The sequence below is a fragment of the Macaca fascicularis genome, chromosome 11, assembly GCF_037993035.2.
Source record: "Macaca fascicularis isolate 582-1 chromosome 11, T2T-MFA8v1.1".
Taxonomy (NCBI): domain Eukaryota; kingdom Metazoa; phylum Chordata; class Mammalia; order Primates; family Cercopithecidae; genus Macaca; species Macaca fascicularis.
Window position 1 is genome coordinate 76,962,297 of NC_088385.1, and position 21,482 is coordinate 76,983,778.

Sequence of the window (21,482 nt, forward strand, 5' to 3'; positions counted from 1 at the left end):
TTGCTTATTGTCTGTATTTTCCTATTAGAATGCAATCTCCAGGTAGCCAGTGTTCATTATTTTATTCAATGGTATACAGCAAAAACCTAGAATAAAGCCTTGAAGTACAGCAATTACTCAAGAAAGATCTGTTGACTTAAAATGAAATGAGTAAGACCAGAAGCAACGATCAGATTTTATGAAGATATAACTGTACGTAACAATATGCTATTTTTTGTAAAGGCAAGTTTAATTGTATTTCTTTGATACGGTTGTTCAGAGTGTACAAAAAATATTGTCCTTAAGGAATATTAAATTCATAGCCTGACACCTAAATCATATATATATCAACATGCACTTGATGTAACCTCATTTCCTGCAGATCTTTTGCTTGTGTTACCTGCTCAGAGATGTCTTCACTGACCACTTTATCTAAAAGAGCATGCTATCCCCTTATCATTCTCTAGCTCTTATCTTGCTTATTTTCCTTGATAGTTCTAATCACTGCATATTATGCTGAATATTTATTGTTTATCTCCTCCATAAAAACAAGAACCTTATCTGCCTTCCTTACTGCTCTACTTTCCCTGTATTTGGATGAGTGCCTGGTACACAGTAAATACTTATCAGCATGAATGCACTGGGAATTTGCATGGACTCATGTTGTCCTTCATATAAAAGAATGATGTAATTGTTTCTATCCAGATCTGAAGTTGGAAAGCAATCACTTGTATTATTCCCTCACCAATACAACAAACAAACGAAGAACAGTTTTTCACGCTTCCCACCATATAGACTGAGATGGTTAAAAGGCTAGACTAGATATATGCTAGATCTTACAGCACCAAGTATCAACGAGATTCAATATTCACCTGGAAGATTAAATCTTAAGTCATATTAAATATAAGTTTTAGATTTACTCTGTGCTTTTTTCTGGGTGAAATTATATTAATTTAATTGATTAGAAGATACTGATCTAAAATTCTGTGAAATTCCGTTTGATTTTAAAACTTCAGCAAGGTGAATGCCAGAAGTAAAGCAGTTCAGATGCAGTTGCTCTTTAACCCCACTTTTCTGTTTAAAATCTAAGACTGTGTGACAATATCTGGATTGAATGACATAGCTGTCTGTCTTTGTAATGGGTGGCAAATGAAAAAAGGAGCAAGATTTTTAAGAATGGCATTCTGCAAAGGATGTTGCTTTCCTAGTCTGTTCTGTCTGAACACCAGAATCTTCACTCAAACTGTTAATTTTAGATATACCTTTAAAATTCTTCCCAGGATGTTTTCAATTGCAGAACTTTATAAAGTTCACCAAAGAAGTTGATAAAGAAAGACTGAAAGCACATTTTGAAATGAACTATATAATGTAAGCATACATGTTATTAAGTATTTGTCTGGTTTACTAAAAAATCCTGCTCCTTTTTGCATTTGCTATCCGTTACAAAGACAGGTAGCTATGTCATTCAATCCTGATATTGTTACCCATAGGCCGCAAAATCATTCAATCTGTATATTGTCAGTCAGTCCAGATTTTAAACAGAAAAGTAGGATTAGAGAGCAACTGAGTCTGAACTACCACTTTTAGCATTGGCTTTACCTAAGTTTGGTTTTTTTTTTCTTTCTTTCTTTTTTAAATGGAGTCTTGCTCTTGTCGCCCAGGCTGGAGTGCAGTGGCGCGATCTTGGCTCACTGCAACCTCCGACTCCTGGGTTCAAGTGATTCTTCTGCCTCAGACTTCTGAGCATCTGGGATTACAGGCACCCACCACCACGCCCGGCTAATTTTTGTACTTTTTTAGTAGAGACGGGGTTTCACCATGTTGGCCAGGCTGGTCTCGAACTCCTGATCTCAGGTGATCTGTCCGCCTCGGTCTTCCAAAGTGCTGGGATTACAGGCATGAGCCACCACGCCTGGCCCTGGCTTTACTTAAGTTTTAAAGTCAAATAGAAAAAAAGGATAGCTCCTTTAATGATATCCTAGATATTCTACATAGATTCTCTGATTTTTCAGTTATTTAAAGTTATTAGAACAATCACAATATGATATTAAAGAATCATGTTGTTAACTTTAAAGCTTCAATCTCCAGCTCAATTCAAAGCTCTTTTCACTATTCCCCGCTACTCTCCCCTGACCCCAAGTACAGAGAAAGGCGTGATTATTTTCTTATTTAACTGGGTAAGGATGCAGTCCTCATTAACTGGATTTTGATAACCTCTGTGTGACAGTATCCAAAAGCTAGATCTATAATGAGGCTTCTTTGAGGGAGCCTGCAGGGGCTTCCCATTATGTAGTTTGCCATTATGTAATATATGTAGATCCAGATGTTGGTCATCTGGATACAGTTTACTGAGCCACTTTAATTTCTCTTGCTGCAGAGATTCCCTCTTGCTGAGGTCAGCCTGCATACTGACAAAATGGCTGAAGCTCACCTACTTTCCCTGGTGTTCATACCACCCATGGGAATCTCCATTATTCTTGACACACTAAATGATGGGCATGAAGGCCACTTTCTTGCTGTCCTGGCCTCTCTTAGTCTATCATCTCTTGCAAATTCTCTTTCCTCTACTTATACAGCTCCAGGAGCTCAGCAAGTCCTCCCAACAGAGAAAAGAAATATGCCTCTTATTTTGGTAATCCCAATCTTTAGATATGATTCTCTTCATGCAACCCCCACTCCAATTATATATTGGGAACAGTCCCATCCACAAACGGATTCTCCAAAAGGCCTCCTTATTTTATCTCAGGCCTACCATTTTTTTAATGAAGGGTGAGTAGGAGTGGTGGTGGTGAGGTAGTGGTGGTGGTGATAGGTATGGTTGTGACACTACTTGGCTAATACTATGGGATTATTCAAAGTTATTTTAACTTAGAATGTGAAGTATTCAATGCATTTTATTCTCAGTTTTGGGACATAATCATAATTATGGGGCAATGGGAAAACTCCCACTCAATATTATATTATAAATGCATCAACAAAAAAAAGATTCTGTTGTACCTATAGTATTATGATATCAAGTGTTAGCCAGTCCTTGCCTAATGTATTGGCAAAATCACAGTCCTAAAAGGGTAAGAGAAATATCTTATTTGGTCCTGTTAAAAACATCTCCTGTGATATCCAATTCACATCACATGTCAACTTTTTTAGAGAAGTGGTCTCACTAGATTGCCCAGGCTGGTCTCAAACTCCCGCACTCAAGTGATCCTCATGCCTAGGCCTCCCAACATGCTGGGATTAGGGGCGTGAGCAGCCATGCCTGGCTTTGTGTCAATTTCTTATAACAAAGCTGTGGTAGGGAATTGACAATCCCTATGTACAGGAACCCAAAATTCAGCCTTTCAAGTACAGTATCTCCATCAAATGTAGTTAGATAGCTTGTGGTTTTGTGAGATATTAATTAAAATCTTCAATAAAAAAGAACTAAGGTACTTAGGTACACTTATATTAACACATTAACATACCAACAGGCTTGGCACAGTGGCTCACACCTATAATCTCAGTCAGTACTTTGGGAGACCAAGGTGGGAGAAGTCTCAAACCCAGGAGTTTGAGAACAGCCTGGGCAATATAGGGAGACCCTGTCTCTACAAAAAAAATTATTAAAAGTTAGCTGGATGTGGTGGTGCATGCCTCTAGTCCCATTTACTCTGAAGGCTGAGGTGAGAGGATCACTTGAGCCCAGGAGTTGGAGGCTGCAGTGAGCTCTGATTGCACCACACTGTACTCTAGCCTGGGTGACAGAGTGAGATCCTGTCTCAGAAAAAAAAAAAAGAAAAAAGAAAAAAGAAAAAAAAAGAAGAAAAACAAGAAACAAACAACTTTGGCAATAATGAAACCTCTTAATTCAGAGCATTACAATGAAATCCTTTTCTTTTTAACAGAATACTTACCAGTATCTTATGGAATTAGTATACTGAGGAATCTAGTTTAGAATCTTTCCTTTTTCTTTTTCCTTTCCTTGTTCCTTTTTCCTTTCCCTTTTCCTTTTTTTCCTTCCTTTTTCCTTCCTCTCTCCCTCCTTCATTCCCTTTTTGTAATTTCTGTTTCTATAAGGAACTAGGCAAAGCCAAGTAGATTCTTTAACTTAATTAAAGAAGTGTAATAGCTCTCTCTTGCTCCCACTCCACCATGTTGAGATGCCTGCTCACCCTTCACCTTCCACCATGATTGTAAGCTTCCTGAAGCCCTCATCAGAAGTCAGGCAGATTCTGGTACCATGCTTCCTGTACAGCCTGCAGAACTGTGATCCAATTAAATCTTTTTTTCTTATAAATTAAAAAAAGTATAATAAATATGTCTGCTGTTGTTGGTTCATTCAAAACAAATTTTCTCTTCCCTCTGCTCTATTGTAAGTGGTGTTGTTTTTGCTAAGATTCTAAGATTCCCTGGCTTTCAGCAAGAAGAGATTAGTTTTCAGGATAAAGCTTTCAAAAAGGTCTTCTTTACTAAGTATCTAGAAGCCCTGTGTTTTCTGGTATCTTGTTGTGCTACATTATCATCTGTTTCCTCAGTGGCAGCTGCTGAGTTCATAAAAGATCAACTGGCTGTTTCTCTGGATTTTGCCATTTAACTCTTACATGATCACTTATATGGGTTATGCTTATGAAGAGTTGTTTCCTAATTGCAGGCTGCTTCATTAGGAGGAAAAGAAGAGGTTTGGGGATAATATTCCTCCAGAATCATGTTCACCAAAGTTATGGCAGCAGTAGCAACTTTTATAATCCACAAGCTAATGGAAATTAATCTTACTCTTACTGACGAAGTACAATAAGTGTTTTATAAAATATGGTGTTTACCTCTATATTAGGCAGTGTTTTTAAAAATCTTAATTGATTATGACAATCCATTCTAACTACTTCAGAGTTGGACATCATATTAAAAATGTAAGATTGTTTAAAAACTGTTGTAAATATCTGGTAACTATCTTCTTCTAAACAATGTCTTTAAAAAGTGACGGGTCTTTTAAAATCCTCTTAATAACTGTGAAAGGGATGCCATTACATAAACTCAAGATTAGTTAACATGTTTATTTTTAAAAGTGATTTAAAAATACTATTTTTATGGCAGCAAAATAAAACATGATCACGGCCGGGCGCGGTGGCTCATGCCTGAAATCCCAGCACTTTGGGACGCCAAGGCAGGCGGATCACGAGGTTAGGAGATCAAGACCATCCTGGCTAACACGGTGAAACCCTGTCTCTACTAAAAATACAAAAAATTAGCCGGGTGTGGTGGTGGGAGCCTGTAGTCCCAGCTACTGAGGAGGCTGAGGCAAGAGAATCGCTTGAACCTTGCAGTGAGCTGAGATTGCGCCACTGCACTCCAGCCTGGGTGACAGAGCCAGACTCCGTCTCAAAAAAAAAAAAAAAAAAAAACATGATCACTAGTCGACGCTATAAAATGTAATCATTTAGGGATACGTTTTACTTCCCTACCTTACTTGATTTATTTTTTAGTTCTCAACAGAAAATATTTAACACTCAACTAGCTAGCACATTTATATTTCTGTTGTTTTTTTTAAATGACTCTGTAGTCTATTATTTTCTTCCATTATCCTTTTCAGGTACCTCATTAGTAATTTTCTGTATTAAAAATTCTTAGATTACATGCGGTTTTCCACATAAAACTATTATCATCACCATTATCGCAACTATTTGAGTGGTTGGTTCATTCCATACACTGCTCTAAGCATTTGCATATGTCGTCTGATAACATTTTTCTTTTTTTTTTGAGACGGAGTCCTGCTCTGTCATCCAGTTGGGAGTGCAGTGGTGTGATCTCAGCTCACTGCAAGCTCCACCTTCCGGGTTCACGCCATTCGCCTGCCTCAGCCTCCTGAGTAGTTGAAACTACAGGCGCCCGCCACCACGCCCGGCTAATTTTTTTTTGTATTTTTAGTAGAGACGGGGTTTCGCTATGTTAGCCAGGCTGGTCTGGATCTCCGGACCTCATGATCTGCCCGCCTAGGCCTCCCAAAGTGCTGAGATTACAGGCGTGAGCCACGGCGTCCGGCCCATCTGATAACATTTTTGTGACAGTCCTGAAAAGCATAGTCATATTTTTATGCACAAATTTTAGGCAGCAAAACTGAGGTTTACAGAAGTAATTTTTACAATATTGCATTTTTATCAAAGGGTACTGAAGCTTGCATGTGTTTCAGTTAGATAAAATTCCAGATCTCAGCTATCCAAAATCCTTATGCTCATCATAACCTTGCTTCTTAAATCCCTAGTGGCCCAACACTTTGACTTGAGTGCCCATGTTTTTGTTTGCTTATAATGGAGTTGGAGCCAGACTATTTAACTTAAAATTGCCCTGGGCTACAGTAAAGAATAAGTAAATTAATGATCCATTTATGCCAGGTAAACGTCAAATATTGTAATTGCTTGCTTCTGGAACAAAGGTTTCAAAAAAATCATAACAGAGAAAACTTAGGAAAACTGAGTTATCACACGGCAACATAGGTATCTCAAATTCAAATAAATCTGTGCTCTATTTCCAATGATGATTTAGGCTTAACAAAAAACTTTTACATTAATGTTGTTAACTTAAAATATTTTAGTTTTATTTCATTCCTAATTTTTTCTAGTTTAACAGTTAAAATAGAGCTAAAAACATAAGTTTACTCCTAGTTTTCTATTTGTACATATTAGGGTAACTTTATAAGAAAATAGTTTATCACACTGGGTATCCACAAAAATTCATAAAAGGTGCTCCTATAATACTCAAAATTGAGAAACAGTAGTGTATAATCTGTGAGGCCAGTGTATAACAGCAACTCAAGTTAGTTGAATCAGAATTTTAAGCATCTACCTAGTTTCTCCATATTTATTCATTTGATTGATTAGTAACATTTCAAAAATATATTCTGTGGCCAAACTATGTCGGAGTTACTTTCTTCCCCATTATTAAGTGCACTAAATTCATAGCACGGAGTTTTAGTGGTTCTCGGACATTTTTTTTTTCAGTAAAGACCCCTTCGAGAATCTTGTGACATCTATGGATCCTCTCCCAAGAAAATGAATATACAAAAAGATTACACATATTTTAAAAATTACATTTAAAAAAGAAAGGAGAATAGGTTCTGTAGTTACAAAACCTGAATTCCAATCCTCTTTATAATCTGTGTTAAAGCCTCCATTTCCTCATCTGTAAAATGCAAATACCACCTATCGCCTAGAAATGTTACACAGATTGAGTGAAATCATGTAATTATGGTGCTTGCCATTTAGCATATGCTAAACTAAGTGGTAACTATATTTTCTATTGTTAGAGGTTTTATTATGCTGATTGGTTACAGCCACTTTTTAGATTCTAAGGATCTTATATTCTTTCCACTGGTTACCTCATTTATTTGGCTTCTCCTTTTAGGATATTTTTATAGATGATAGTGACCCACAAAAGCACTGGAGGGATAATAGCATCTTTAATGTTCAGTTCAGAAGAGAAGTGGCTTTAATACTGCCATGATCAATTCCAAAGGTGATGAGTATTAGAGAGATTCAATATACTACGGACAAGGATACTTAAAGGGGGGGGGTTGTGGTTCACAAGTTTAAATGATCTATGCTACATACATGTAGCATACAAGAAAATGGAAAATATTACACTATTATTCTGACATCACATAGTTTTCTTGAGAACTAAATGACATGATGTGATTTAAACTATTATATATACAGATCTATCTTGTATGGATTTTTTAGTTTTCATTCCTGTTTCCTAGCCCAGAAGTCCTAAAACTTCTAGATAGGGGCACTGGGAGAACCTTGTTCTATTCAGTCTTTGACCCTTGGTTCCTGACACAGAGCTCCTAAGCCCCTTGGAATTTCCTGGATGATAGGAGAATCTTTTGTTTTAATGAGGTAACTCTTCATGGGCTCCTGGATAGCCTCAGGATGGGAGCTGGTTGCCAGGGAAGCCAACCATGTGATTAGGGAGTTGGAACTTTAAGCTGGCTCCTCACCTCCAGGGAGGGGAGAGGGGGCTAAAGGTTATTTGCTCACCATGACCAATAATGTAATCAATCATGCCTACATAATGAAGTATCCATAAAAACCCAAAAGGACAAGCAGGGTTCAGAGAGCTTCCTGATTGCTGAACACTATGAGGTTCTTGGAAGCTGGCCTGCCTGGAGAGGGCATGGAATTGCCACACCTCTTCTCCCTACCTATACATAGGGCAAGGTATGGGAGAAAAGGTGTGCAGACTCCTCTTCCATCCAGCTGTTCACTTGTATGCTTTGTAATATCCTTTATAATAAATGGGTAAATGCAAGTAGTTTCTCTGACTTCTGTGAGCCACACTAGTGAACTAATTGAACCTGAGGAAGGGATCATGGGAATCCTGATTTATAGCTTGGTCAGGAGTATTAGGTGACAACCTACTACTTGTGGCTGGCCCTGGAAGTGGTGGGGGCAGTCTTGCAGTACCAAGCCCTCAATCTGTTCGATCTGATGTTGCCTCCAGGTAGACAGTGTCAGAACTGAATAGAATTGAGACACCCAGCTGATGTCTGCGAGAGAACTGATGGTTTGATGTGGGCAGGGGTGAGAGGGACCGCTACCCTACCCCATCTTGTTGCAGAAGTATTGTATTGAGTAGTATTTGAGAACAGGAAAAAAGTTTGGTTTTTCCTATCTCTCAGAGACAAAACACAGTGCCTGGCACATGAATGAGATTCAGCTACATTTGAAAAACAAATGCCAAATGAATACTGAGTCAGAACAGAACATCTTATTAAGGTGAGAAGACATTTATTCTGTTATTCTCAAAACTGGTAATATTAAAAACATACTTTATGTTCGTATCTGAAACACAAACAACTCTAAGGAACTATCCAAATTTCTTTCATTTTCATTGTCATTTTGGTATTTTAAGCATCAAATATTGTTTGAAATATTTGAGCATAAACATATTCTGGTTATGTTTAATATAGTGTCACTATAGCCATCATAACAAGATTTCACAGAAGGCTGAAGAGAAGTTTTAATAAAGATCCTCATTCAATATAAAATGCTCCTCTAACAGTAACTGAGATAAAAATAATGAAAAAATAGTTACGTTTGCAAGGCTGACTTAACACTTCATGCATATTTCATTAGATGATCTTTGTGAGACTTAAAAGTAAACATTTGTATTTTAAAACTTTTTCTTTGCTCTTAACAATATATCATGTCAATAAAATTTCCTCCACTTCATTTCAAATGGCTGAATACTGTTCACTGTATGGATGTTGCTTAGTTAACCAATCTCCTAATAAATGATGCAGTAAAGAGTACCCTTGCAATTAACTTGTTAAACACATCCTTATTTGCTTATAATACTTTTTTTTTTTTTTTTTTTGATATGGAGTCTTGCTGTCACCTAGGCTGGAGTGCAGTGGCACAATCTCGGCTCACTACAACCTCTGCCTCCTGGGTTCAAGTGATTCTCCCATCTCAGCCTCCCCAACAGCTGAAACTACAGGCACCCGCCAGCATGCTCAGCTAATTTTTGTATTTTTAGTAGAGATGGGTCTCGCCTTGTTGGCCAGGCTGGTCTTGAACTCCTGACCTCAGGTGATCCACCCCCACCTCAGACTCCCAAAGTGCTGGCATTACAGGTGTGAGCCACCATGCCTGGCCTTTGTTTTTGTTTGTTTGTTTTAGACAGAGTTTTGCTCTATCACCCAAGCTAGAGTGCAGTGGCATGATCTCAGCTCACTGCAACCTCTGCCTTCCGGGTTCAAGCGATTCTCCTGCCTCAGCCTCTGAGTAGCTGGGACTACAGGTGTGCGCCACCACACCCAGCTAATATGTTTGTATTTAGTAGAGATGGGGGTTTCACCACGTTGGCCAGGCTGGTCTTGAACTCCTGGCCTCAGGTGATCCGCCCGCCTTGGCCTCCCAAAGTGCTTGGATTACAGGCATGAGCCACTGCACCCAGCCTGCTTATGACACATTTCTAAAAGAATTGTTGGGTCAAATGCACATGCTCAAGGCTTTTGATACATATTGCCAAACTGCACTCTAGAAAAGTGCTGCCAACATATACTCTCAGCAATATAAGCAGCCCTGTTTCTCTGAACCCTTGCCAGTACTATCAAGAAATAACCACTTGTTAAAATAATGCCTGAAGATTAATGTTTAACGTGTTTTGTCACTCATAAGTTGGGCTTACTATTAAACTTTTAACTGTTACAATATTACCATTCAAAGCTTAAGATTCTTACACGTATTTCAGATGACAGAAACTGAGGTCTAGTAAATTATAAATCAGACCCCTTTTAGTGTGAATTTTAGCCCTGGCCATACTGCAGTGCAGTCTACTTTTTTTTCCCCCTTGTAATAGCCTTACAGATTTCCCAGAAAAAGATAGACATCTTCTTTATTAAGTTGAAGGCTAGGAATATTCTATTGGTTTAGTACCGTTTTTCCTGTTTCCTAGATTGGATTTTACAAATTTTGTGTTAAGGATACCTTTTGACATTTACTCATTTAATATTAAAATAGTCTAGCTAATCTTGGATAAGAATTTTGTTGCTTCATTCACTGACTCACTAATTTAACAGCACTTATCTAACGCCCACCATGTGTGAAGGATAAAGTAGTGAACAAAACAGGTGTAGTTTATATTTTTGTAGGGTGAAGGGAGGTATGAAATAAACAGTGAATAAAGAAGATAATGATAAATTATAAATGCTATTAGGAAAATAGAGGGGCACGTGATTGATAGACAATAAATGGGAATGGGAGCTATTTTAGATAGGGTGGCCATGGAAGGCCTGTCAGATACATTTGGGTTAACCTGAAGGAAGAGAACGAATGAGCCATATTCAAGACAGTAAAACCACATCCCAGGCTGAAAAAATAAAAATAAAAAATAAAAAGCAAGTGCAAAGTCCCTGAGACAGAGTATCAGGTAAGATTAAATTCAGTTGAGAACAAGAGACCCCAAAATAGCGGGTGTAATAATATAGACATTTACGAGTGCAGGGCTGGCATGGTGCTCTCATCCACAAAGTCCTCAGGGACCCTGGTTTCCACCAGTTTTGCCATCCCTAGTATGAGAGAACCTGCATGAGACACAAATTGGCAGCTAGAGTTCCAAAATCACATCTCTATAGTCCATGGTACAGGATAAAGGAAAAGCCGCATTGAAGGTGTACACCAACTATCTTTTAAGGATGGTTTTACAAGTGTGCCACATGATACAATGCTTATATCCCATCAGCCAGCACCGTTACATGGCTACAAGAAAGGCTGCAAAATACAGTCTTTGTTCTGGGTAGCCATGTATCCATGTCTACTACTATGAAAAAAATGGAATTTTGGGGGACAACAGGCTCTGCTACAGACTACAAAGAGCTCAGCCCACGACAGAAAGGAGGCAGTAAGAACGAAGTGGGCAGGAGCCAGATTATGCAGTCTTGAAGGCTATGGTAAGGAATTCCGATTTCATTCTGTGTGCATAAGGAAGCTACTGGAGGGTTTTAAACAAGGGAGTGACATAACCTAATAACATTTTTAAAATGATTGCTTTGGTTGGTATATAGAGAATGGTTTGAATGGGAAAATTTTCATGAGGGTACAGATAGAAAGTGAAAGCAGCTAGTATGGATATTGCCGTGGTCCAGCAAGAGATGATGGTGGCTCCCAAGGGCTGTAGCGGTGGAGGTGATAAGCAGCTAAATTCAGAATATATTTGTCAGGCAGAATTGATGGTACTGTCTGATGAGCTGTATGAGTGTGAAGAATCACAGAAAATTCCAAGTTTTATGCTTGAGCAAATAAGTGAATGGTGGTACTATTTATGAAAATCAGGAATTCTAAAGGAGCAGGAGATTTAGGGAATGAACAAAGGGGATTCAAATGTTGTTTTAGACACATTAGAGAAGCCTGTGCTTTTTATCCCTTGCCATGGCAAAATTTTCAATACCATCCATAGTTTTCTAAAAATGGGTAGCCGTCTTCTTCTACAAGTTATACACAAACTCATTCTTCCCTTAATAGGGTATTTTTTTTCCTCAAAGTCTGTAATTTTTAAATGAAGTGTACAGAGAATTTAACATAACACATATTTTGGAAATACACAAAACATGTGCCTATTAGTATGGACTACTTTTCAGGTAAAAGAAAGACAATCTATTAAGATAGTCAAAAGAAAACCAAACTACCAAATGGGCAAACTTGATTAACATTACCAATGAAGATGAACTTTTTGATGCAACAGGATAATTCAAAAAATGTAGCATCTATTCTTATAGTAAGAATAGTAACTCTTATAGTAAGAATTCTTACTACACAAGCCTTTAACAAATGCTAGGTGATTAAATACCTAGAGTACCCTCTAAGGTAGGTATTAAAACAATTTTAACAAATTTATAATAGATTTGGCACAAATAATAGGACAATTAAAGGCTTGTTCTTCAACATGGCTTAAAGTGAATTCATCCTAAACAAATAGTGTTCAGTGAGTCAAAGTAAGTATCAGTGTATTTTCTCCTAACACTCCTAACCCACACGTTTATTATAAAAATGTTTGTTGTTCTATCTCCTCCAGTAAAATACTCAAGGTAATAAAACTCTCAAATCAGACTTACACCCTCTGGAAGTCATTCTATAGAGGTATAACCAATCTTTTAACACACCATCTTATGGTTGAAGATGTTAACATGAGAGGAGGAGAAAGCAGAAAGAGGAAGGGACTATTTGGAGAAGACGGGGAGAAAAGAAGGAAAGACACCAATGTGTTGTTCCTCCTCGAATTTTCCTGAAGTGGAAAAAAAAAAAAATGAAGTAGAATGTTTGATGAAATGAATAACCAAGTAAAACATTTTCTGTCTACACCAGTACCACTAGGAGTTGAAATAAATTCACACAATGTCTGCTATGTCAAAACACCTTACCTTCAAAAACATGACAGTTACCTTTTATTTTATAGTATGTTGTGTTTCTTGCTATTTCTTATTTTTGACCTTCAATGACAAATTTAAATTAGATTACAGTGATTCTTTTGTAAGAAAAGGTGAATTTTTAAAAGAAACAACCAAGTGAAGTAGAAATTTTATTTACTTCAAATTAATTACTCAAATAGAAAAGGACAATTTTTCACATTATGAAGCTACACAATTCCAAAACACACATGCAGAGGCTCTTAAGAACGAAATGTCTAGTAATTACAAAAAAAGTGAAGAGTTTACAGACATACAAAGAAATAAAGGGGTATTATTGCAAAGAAAAGTTTAATTTCACTTTGAACGACAACGATTTTTCTGGAAAGCAGATACTTCACTCCTTTAAGTTTCCACCCAAGCCACAATAATTTCAAATGGTCTTGCGGATGACCCAGCTGGTCACTCTTGTTTATGTGGAGACTGGGGGGAATGAGAGTCAGAAAAAGTGCTATAAACCTAATTTGGCTAGAGCAAGTTCACACGACACGACCGTGCTTTAAAAACTTGCTCTCCATTATGTACTTCCTTCCACCAGGTTGGGGGGGGAAAAAAAAAAAAAGGTGAGGATGGTGAGTAAATACACCAGTGGTTTCATCAGAGGGGAACTCACTACTCAGAAGGTGACGGTGACGTGGTGCCGGTCCCTGAAGTACGCGCACAAGCTCCGGAGGTTGCGGGAGCTAAGGGAGGAAACGGGGACACGGTTAAATTCGCCCAGGTGGCGGGAATGAGGAGGGGAGGAGTGAGGAGGCGGACGTGCGGGGGCGGGGTGTCCAACACAAACACAAACACGAACACGCTCAGCATCCCCGGGGAGGGCGGACTGAAGCCACCTCACCATTCATCGCCCCTGGACCCTGCGGTCCCCCTCGGACTTAGGGCCAGAGCCCTCTGCGAAGCAACCTGGCCCCAGGAAAACGGTAGCGGCCGCAGAAGCCCCGCTCTCTGTAACGGCCGCGGAGGAGCAGCAAGCCTCCCTGTGAGTCGATGGGAGACAAGACGGAGCAGCGGTAAGGGCGGTAGGGGAGTGAAGCGCCTCTCTCCACCTTGTTAGAAGCGCGCTGGAAGCAGCCTACCCACCCCATCGCTGCTGCTTTGCAGTCGCCGCTCCCACCTTCCGCCGCCACCCGGAGGGAAGCCGGAGCGACGGGGGTCACGGCGGCGGTCAGAGGGTAAAGGTCTTGCTCCCAGCAGCCTCCGCGGTGGATACGTCGCCATCTTGGATCCGCGGGACAAGAAAATTCATGCGGTGAGTTTTTGGCAAATTTTCGGAAGTCTGGCAGCGGGGCGCGCGGCGGGGGCGGCGGATTCGGGGCCCCCGCAAGGCGGGGGAATGCCCCGGGGCCGGTCCGGCCGCGCCCGGGGTCCGCCGGTAGCGTCCCGGCCCGCCGCTTCCCGTTGCTTTTGTCTCGGCTCCAATCGAGAGAGGGAGAGCGGAGCGGGCGGGGAGGGGGGGTGGCGGCGGTGGAGGGAGGGAGGGGGTGTGTATGGGGGTGGTGGTGGACGGGACGTAAAGCGTCGCTGTACTCGGGCCGCTGCAGCAGCAGCTCCACATCCTAGGCCCGGTCCCATCCGCGAGTGGCGGGGCTTCCCCAGACTCCACTCCCCTAGGCTCCCGCCAGCGCGGAGGAGCCGCTACCGCCGCGCTGCTTCCTGGGGGAGAAGAGAAGGCGGCTGCGGCCGTGGCTGAGGAGCTCGAGCCCGCTTTAGACGGCTCTGCCGCCTTCCCAGCAGCTGGTGCTGTCTCTGGCTCCTTACATTCTCAATACACGTATATCATCTGCCAGTTATGTGTATTTCTGTTAGTGTGTGTGTAAGTGTCAGATGGGAGACACTGGACTGGCTAACGGGTGTCAGGAGCCTGCAGGCCCTGGGATACCGAAGGCTGTGCATGGTGGAGGGAGAAGGAATGCAACTGCGATGCTGCCTCTGCCACCGCACCAGGAAGGTGAAGCTTCCGTAGTGTCGTAGACTGAGTCCGGATGGTCCTGGGGCGGCGGAGGAACCACAGATGCTTCTGTCTGTGAAGTTACAAGCCCTGGTTTTCTACTTCCGCAGGGGCCTCTCCACCTTTTGCTGTTGTAGGTCTCACTTAAAAGTTTCACAGAAGAAAAGAGTAGGGTTAAAAGAGGCCTTTGTAGTTCTTAATTGAGGCACTGTTGTCTGTCCGGGAGAAAGCTGATGACTCTTGGTGACTGTGGTCCTTAGCAAAAGTGAATTGTAGTTTTCTTTTATACAAAGTATTTCCAAGGTTTTAGACTTTATATTTATTCCAGGCCTGTAGGTACGGTATTACCACCACAAAAGTCTTACATAAGGGTACCACCCTCTCAGAAGGAACCTAAACAACTTCCTTCGAATCCTTGGAGACATCTTCACTTTTCAACATCCGGAAGACTGAGTGCAACATATTTTGTTTCATTTTCATAAAACTCTTGGTCAGAGAATCCCACTCCTTTTAAAATCGTTTGGGCAGTTCTTCGTAATTAAGTACACTGATTTGAACCCTTAGATTCTTGGCGAAATGGTAAAAAGTACTCAAAGTCAGTTCACGAGGGAAGCCAACTTAAATTTAAGGTTCCAAAGTTGAACATACTTCATGCTTGATATTAGGAATTTTTAGAGCTCGGAATCATAAGTGTGACTCTTGATTTCCCTTTTGAAGCAAGATAAGTGGAAAGAATAAAGTATGGGGTGAGGGATGAGATAGAAATTTTAAAGTATCCATTTACATACAAGGTTTATGTTGAGTTTGGGAATGCTTGGCATAATTGACAACAGTTCTTTCCAAACGTCAATGAATATGTCTCTTATAATTTTGTAAGATTGCGAATTGAAAGGGTTAAGAATCATAGTGGGCTGAAATGGTTAAGTGTCTATATTCAGAGCCCAGTTCATTGAAATGTTTTATAATGGACCAAGATAATTAGTAAGCTCTGTATGTTGAATTTGTTTAGTTTGTAGTTCTTTTATAATGTTAAATCTAAAGAAAAAGAAATACAAAATACACTTAAAGACAAAACATGTTCCACTCTACTCACTTATTTCTTGACTTTGTAAGATCCTTATTGTAGAAAAGGTATCTTTCTCTCATATTTTCTGAGAGCTTGAATTGTAATAACTTTTGTGAATACTTTGTATTTTAGAGAGGAAGTGAGAAACTCTGCTAAAGTTTTTTTTTTTGTATCTGAATTAGTACTTCATCAATACAAATAAGTTAATGTAAACATTTGTTGGCAGGAATCTTTTTTTAAGTATACAATGTAGAGATATCTGTAACCTAATCTGATCTCAGGGAATGAGAATTGCCTGTTTGTTTAACCAAGCAACACATACAGCCTATACAATTTTTCAGTTTCTATAATACTTTAATTTATATGGTGGAAAAGGAGGGCAAAATGCTTGTGTGTGAGTGATTTATATCCCCAAGTACCTGATCTTGAAGATAAAACTCAGAATGTGGCTTATCTTATGATGCTGGGCAAAAAACAAAAACAAAAAAATTCAGAATGATACAACTTCCCATATACCTCCCTACAAGGACTAATTACCTTTGTTTTTCCTTTATAACTTTGGGTGTTGCACTTTTTGATTTTTCAGAGATGCTTTACAGTTATTATAACCTGAAAATTATTTGTTCAAAAGTAAATAAAATTTTCAGGTGTATGAATAGATTTTATTAGAAGTGCTTCTAACCCAGTTCTCATTTGTATTCCTTTAGTAGATACTGGTATTAAAAGTACCTATATTTTGAAAGACCATTACAGAATTTTTTACAACCTGTATAAGTTATAGTTTTATGTTTTCTAGTGACAGACTTCATAAGATTTTCTGATAATGTAAATAGAATGTATGCTTCACATGTATATGTGAAATAATGAGTAAGCATTAATAGACTAGTGAAAAACACTTAGCTTACAATTTATTTTTTTGCTCTTTAAAAGCAATGTTAAACAATAGCTGTTTTTTTGTTGTTAAAATTTGTTAAAATTTTCCTGAGATTTTAGGAAAATATACAACCAAACATTTATGATGTTATTTGTTACCTGGGTCTGTAGGGGATTTTGTAACACAAAGAGGCAAAAGATCCAAGGTACCAGGTAGGGCAGTTTAGGGGCAGAGTTAATATGAGGTGTACTGTAATGTTTGAGTGGAATTATATACAGTGTTAATCAAGGGATCTAGTGCTATGGTAGAACTTATTCTGCTTGATGATACAGGTGACTGTTCTTCCTTACTAAGAGCGGTTTCTACCTGTGATACTTAAAGGGATTGAATTTCACTGTGACTTATACCAGATATTTTGAAAAGAGCTGTGCTAAAGTTGATGTCGTTGTAGAAAGTTTGCCTTGAGGCCGGGCGCGGTGGCTCAAGCCTGTAATCCCAGCACTTTGGGAGGCCGAGACGGGCGGATCACGAGGTCAGGAGTTCGAGACCATCCTGGCTAACACGGTGAAACCCCGTCTCTACTAAAAAAATACAAAAAACTAGCCGGGCGAGGTGGCGGGCGCCTGTAGTCCCGGCTTCTCTGGAGGCTGAGGCAGGAGAATGGCGTAAAAACCCGGGAGGCAGAGCTTGCAGTGAGCTGAGATCCGGCCACTGCACTCCAGCCTGGGCGACACAGCGAGACTCCGTCTCAAAAAAAAAAAAAAAAAAAGAAAGTTTGCCTTGAAGTGGAATGAAAGTTAGGGTTTTATTTCTTTAGTTTTTCTGTTTAACATCCTTTGATTTCTATTTTAGAATTCAACTGTTATGACTAATCATGCTGATGTGGCTTGTTCATTTATTTACTTTGTCTATACTATTAGGAATGTCCTGGAAATAGAATTCATAGTGTGTTTTCTGACAGCTCGTTCTCTGAAATACAGTTGCAAATCTGTTGGTATCCGTTGGTATATCACTTGGGGGTGTGCTGCATTGTAAAGTAATAAAACAGTTTACGATGTTTACTTTTTGTCAAGAGCTCATGATATATAATATGGAAATACAAAAAAAGTGAATTATTTAGAAAAAAATGGGAAATTTTTCGTTTTCTGGGCACTTGAGTGCTTTGTATATGCTTAGACTCAGGATCTAAGTCCACTTAGATATATAGTTAGATATTTTGGACTATTTGCCACTTAACCCTGAACATTTTCCTTTCCTTATTCTTTTTTTTTCTTCTTCTTTGAGACGGAGTTTTGCTCCTCGCCCAGGCTGGAGTGCAATGGCGCGATCTTGGCTCCCTACTACCTCCACCTCCCAGGTTCAAGTGATTCTCCTGCCTCAGCCTCCTGAGTAGCTAGGATTACAGGCATGCGCCCGGCTAATTTTGTATTTTTAGTAGAGACAGGGTTTTACCATGTTGGTCAGGCTTGCCTCAAACTCCTGACCTCAGACAACCTGCCTGCCTCAGCCTCCCAAAGTGCTGGGATTACAGGTGTGAGCCACCACGCCCATCCTATTCCTTTTATTCATGTGTATGTTATTGCATGTATGTGTGTGGGGGAGGGTGGTGGTGCATATTTTATGTATCTTTCACTTCTCTGTTGTTTGATGAACTTCTTCTATACTCCTCTTTGGTATCACTTTCTTCATAAATCTTTCCTGACTCCTCAAATCTTTCTGCTGTATTGCTTTTTAGTCTTCAAACTTCTATTATAGAATGTCACACTGTATTGTAATTTACTGTCCATCTGGACTGGGAGCACCTGAGAGGTAGGGCTTTGATTTGTTTATGTTCATGTTTCAAATGCCTCTATAGTGCATAATACTTAGTAGGTACGTATAATAGATACGTATCTATTAAACTGAACTGTTGCTAGATTGTCATTTGTCAGTACTGTTTCACAATCCACAGATCTGAAGCAACAGATTGGAAAAGTGGTGGGAAGAATGGCATCCTGTATTCCTTCACTTTCTTGAATCCTGTCTTACAGTTTTGCTTCTTAATTACATATGGAAAAATAGATAACTAGCTTCTTAGAGAACTGTGTGTTGAGTTAGTATGGAATTAGGGGAGGATGTTAGTAATAGAGTGATTAATACCCTGTTTTGCTTCTGGCAGGATGTTTAGGTCTGTATTTCTTGCTGTATTATGTGTGGTTATGGCCATTATTTGAAGGAGATATTTTGTATTTGTCTTTACAAGGTAACATGTTTACCAGTACTTACACATGAGCTCCTATTATATTTGGGGCTTCTGAAGTTAGATTCTGTTTTTCTCACCTTTTTCCTCTTAATGCCTGGCCCATTGGTTAGTAGAAAGCAGGATTTCTCTAGTTTGAATAAAATTGCCCTTATGGAAATAAGGTGAGATGTGTCTTATTGGAGGTCCAAAATTTAAAAAGCTCTGAAAGTTGATCATTTGTTTAGTTTTGTTTTGAATAAGGTGAGAAAATATCAACTGGAATTATACCTGTGAATCTGATTATCATCTTTCTTAATCTGATTTTCCCACTTTTTCATATGGAAATGTTCACGTGTTTGACTGCAGGTGTTGCCATTGGCAGATGTTATGTCATATATGATACATACAACATTTTACCTTTCTCAAATCTGAAACGGCGATTTTGAGAAACATCTGGCCTTTACAGGTTTGTTTAAGAGCTTGTGAGCCAGTTTTGTGCCCATTTTAGAGATGTCGAAATCAAAACAGGATAGATGACTCCCAGAATATCATTTTAGTAGATATGCTAATACTGATAATGATTTTAGGAATATTATGTCTTAATTGCCTGTATATGTTCCAGAGACCTTTTAGTGACTAAGAGCTGCTAAAGATACAGAGTATATATTTTTAAAAAGGGAATATGATCCAGTACTCAAGACACCAATCCTTTCTCTGCCTTTTCTGAATGGGAATGTCTTTCCTTATATGTGAGTAGATGAAAATGCACATTTAGTAAGTTTTTACTAAGTTTTAGTAAAAACTTAGTAAAAACTAATGATAAATGAGTGAGAGAAAATTGTGTGTCCTGGCAATTTAGGTAACAGTGAGTAGACTTGCTTGTTTTTCAAACATATTGATATACTATTTTTCCATTTGTGTATTCAGATGTTGTAACAGCTCCAGTTTGTATTAGCATCTGGACAAAACGTAATGACTGATTATGTAATACAATGTGTTTGAGAGAGGAACATTTGGTTTTGTGTCATATCTGGCAAGAATGTGCTTTTGTATTATTTTCTACTTTGTAAATTATGCCTATCCTGCATGTAAATTTTGTATTTAGTTTTCTGCTTGTAAGAATCTTTCATAGGTCAGTAAAATAAAATATTAGGTTTACTGTGCCATTCCAAGCACCTGACTACTTTTGGCTTTGCTACTTCATATTTTAAAAATGTTTTACAGCTTGCAGAGAGGACTTTCATTATCTTAATTTTATATATATTATTTAAAATAAGTTTAAAACTTAACATTTATGTTTATAAACAAGCTATTTTGGTCAATAAGAAAATTAGAAGTTGAGAATTATGAAGGCCATTTTCATCTTCAGACTGTACTTAGAGTCTAATTTCTTTCTCGTTTATTTTAACGCTACTTTATAGAGAAAATCGTGATTTATTAAATAAAATAGGTGTTGATGGAAGATTTATTTTTGTTTGCATCTGATCATCTTGCAGATCCTAGATATTTAATCGAATTGATACAGAAGTTTGAAAGACAAGCAGCAGTAGGAAATTTTTGTTTCAAGCTTGACTTTCTGGCAATATACAACAGCTGCTCATTTTTAAAAATTATAAACATTCATTGAGAAACATTAAAAACTTGAAAGCAAATAGTTTGTTATAATGAGAATAGGTTATAACATATCATTGATGCTACATTTTACATACTATTGCACCATTATTCTGAGGTAGTCATATGCTGAACAGATTACTGGACAAAGTAATGCTTTAGGGGTGTAGTTTTTATGGGAGTGAACATGTCTGGCCTGAAATTAGACAAAAAATTGGAGCCATAATCTTTCTAATCTATGCTTATGAGAAATTCTAGGTATATTTATAAGTATGTCAGGCCAAACTTTATTTAATACAGCCAAACTGGTTAACCTGACATCTGAGATAGTCTTTTTTTTTTTTTTTTGACATATTAAAATTTTGTATATTTATGGTGTACAACATCATGTTTTAAAATATATATACATTGTGGAGCTGCTAAATCAGGGTAATTAACACATGATTTACCTCACATACTTATCATTTTTGAAGGTGCAAAAACATCCTTCACAATTTTCAAAAAGACAATACATTATTCTTAACTATAGTCACCATGTTGTACAATACATCTCTTTAAGTTATTCCCCCTGTCTCACTGAAATTTGTATCCTTTGACCAGTATGAGATAGTCTTTAAACTGTTTAAGTTTGGTATACAGTGCACTTGTGTGTGTATATCACTCATCCTAAAATGGATGTATGTGTGTAAAAAAATTGTAATCCAATGCTTAAATGAATTTGTGAAGCACAAATTAGTGAAACACTAAGGTGTTTCATATCATAGTTTGAAAATCTCTGTGCTTGATTGCCAAACTCACTTCCAACAGTAAAATTCTGTGTATTTTAAAAGTTCTTTTTCTATTCCC

The 21,482-nt window shown here is 38.6% G+C and overlaps 2 protein-coding genes across 15 annotated transcripts in view; one reads left to right on the forward strand and one right to left on the reverse strand.

Moving 5' to 3' along the window:
- Window positions 1-18,640, reverse strand: part of LOC141408102 (uncharacterized) — a 79,052-nt gene extending 60,412 nt beyond the window's left edge. The window contains exons 1-5 of the mRNA XM_074007700.1: window positions 18,585-18,640; window positions 14,796-15,007; window positions 14,556-14,677; window positions 13,963-14,472; window positions 13,527-13,596 (exon numbers count right to left, since the gene is read on the reverse strand). Of these exons, the coding sequence (XP_073863801.1) occupies window positions 13,527-13,596; window positions 13,963-14,472; window positions 14,556-14,677; window positions 14,796-15,007; window positions 18,585-18,640 (970 nt within the window). The remainder of the gene's footprint in view (window positions 1-13,526; window positions 13,597-13,962; window positions 14,473-14,555; window positions 14,678-14,795; window positions 15,008-18,584) is intronic.
- Window positions 14,118-21,482, forward strand: part of CNOT2 (CCR4-NOT transcription complex subunit 2) — a 109,463-nt gene continuing 102,098 nt past the window's right edge. For 11 of the 14 annotated variants that reach the window (XM_074007405.1, XM_074007413.1, XM_074007409.1 and 8 more), the window contains exon 1: window positions 14,118-14,165. The gene's annotated coding sequence lies outside the window, so the exon portion shown is untranslated. Of the gene's footprint in view, window positions 14,998-21,482 lie in introns of all 14 variants that reach the window. The other 3 variants (XM_074007407.1, XM_015431197.3, XM_074007411.1) reach the window with 1 other exon arrangement.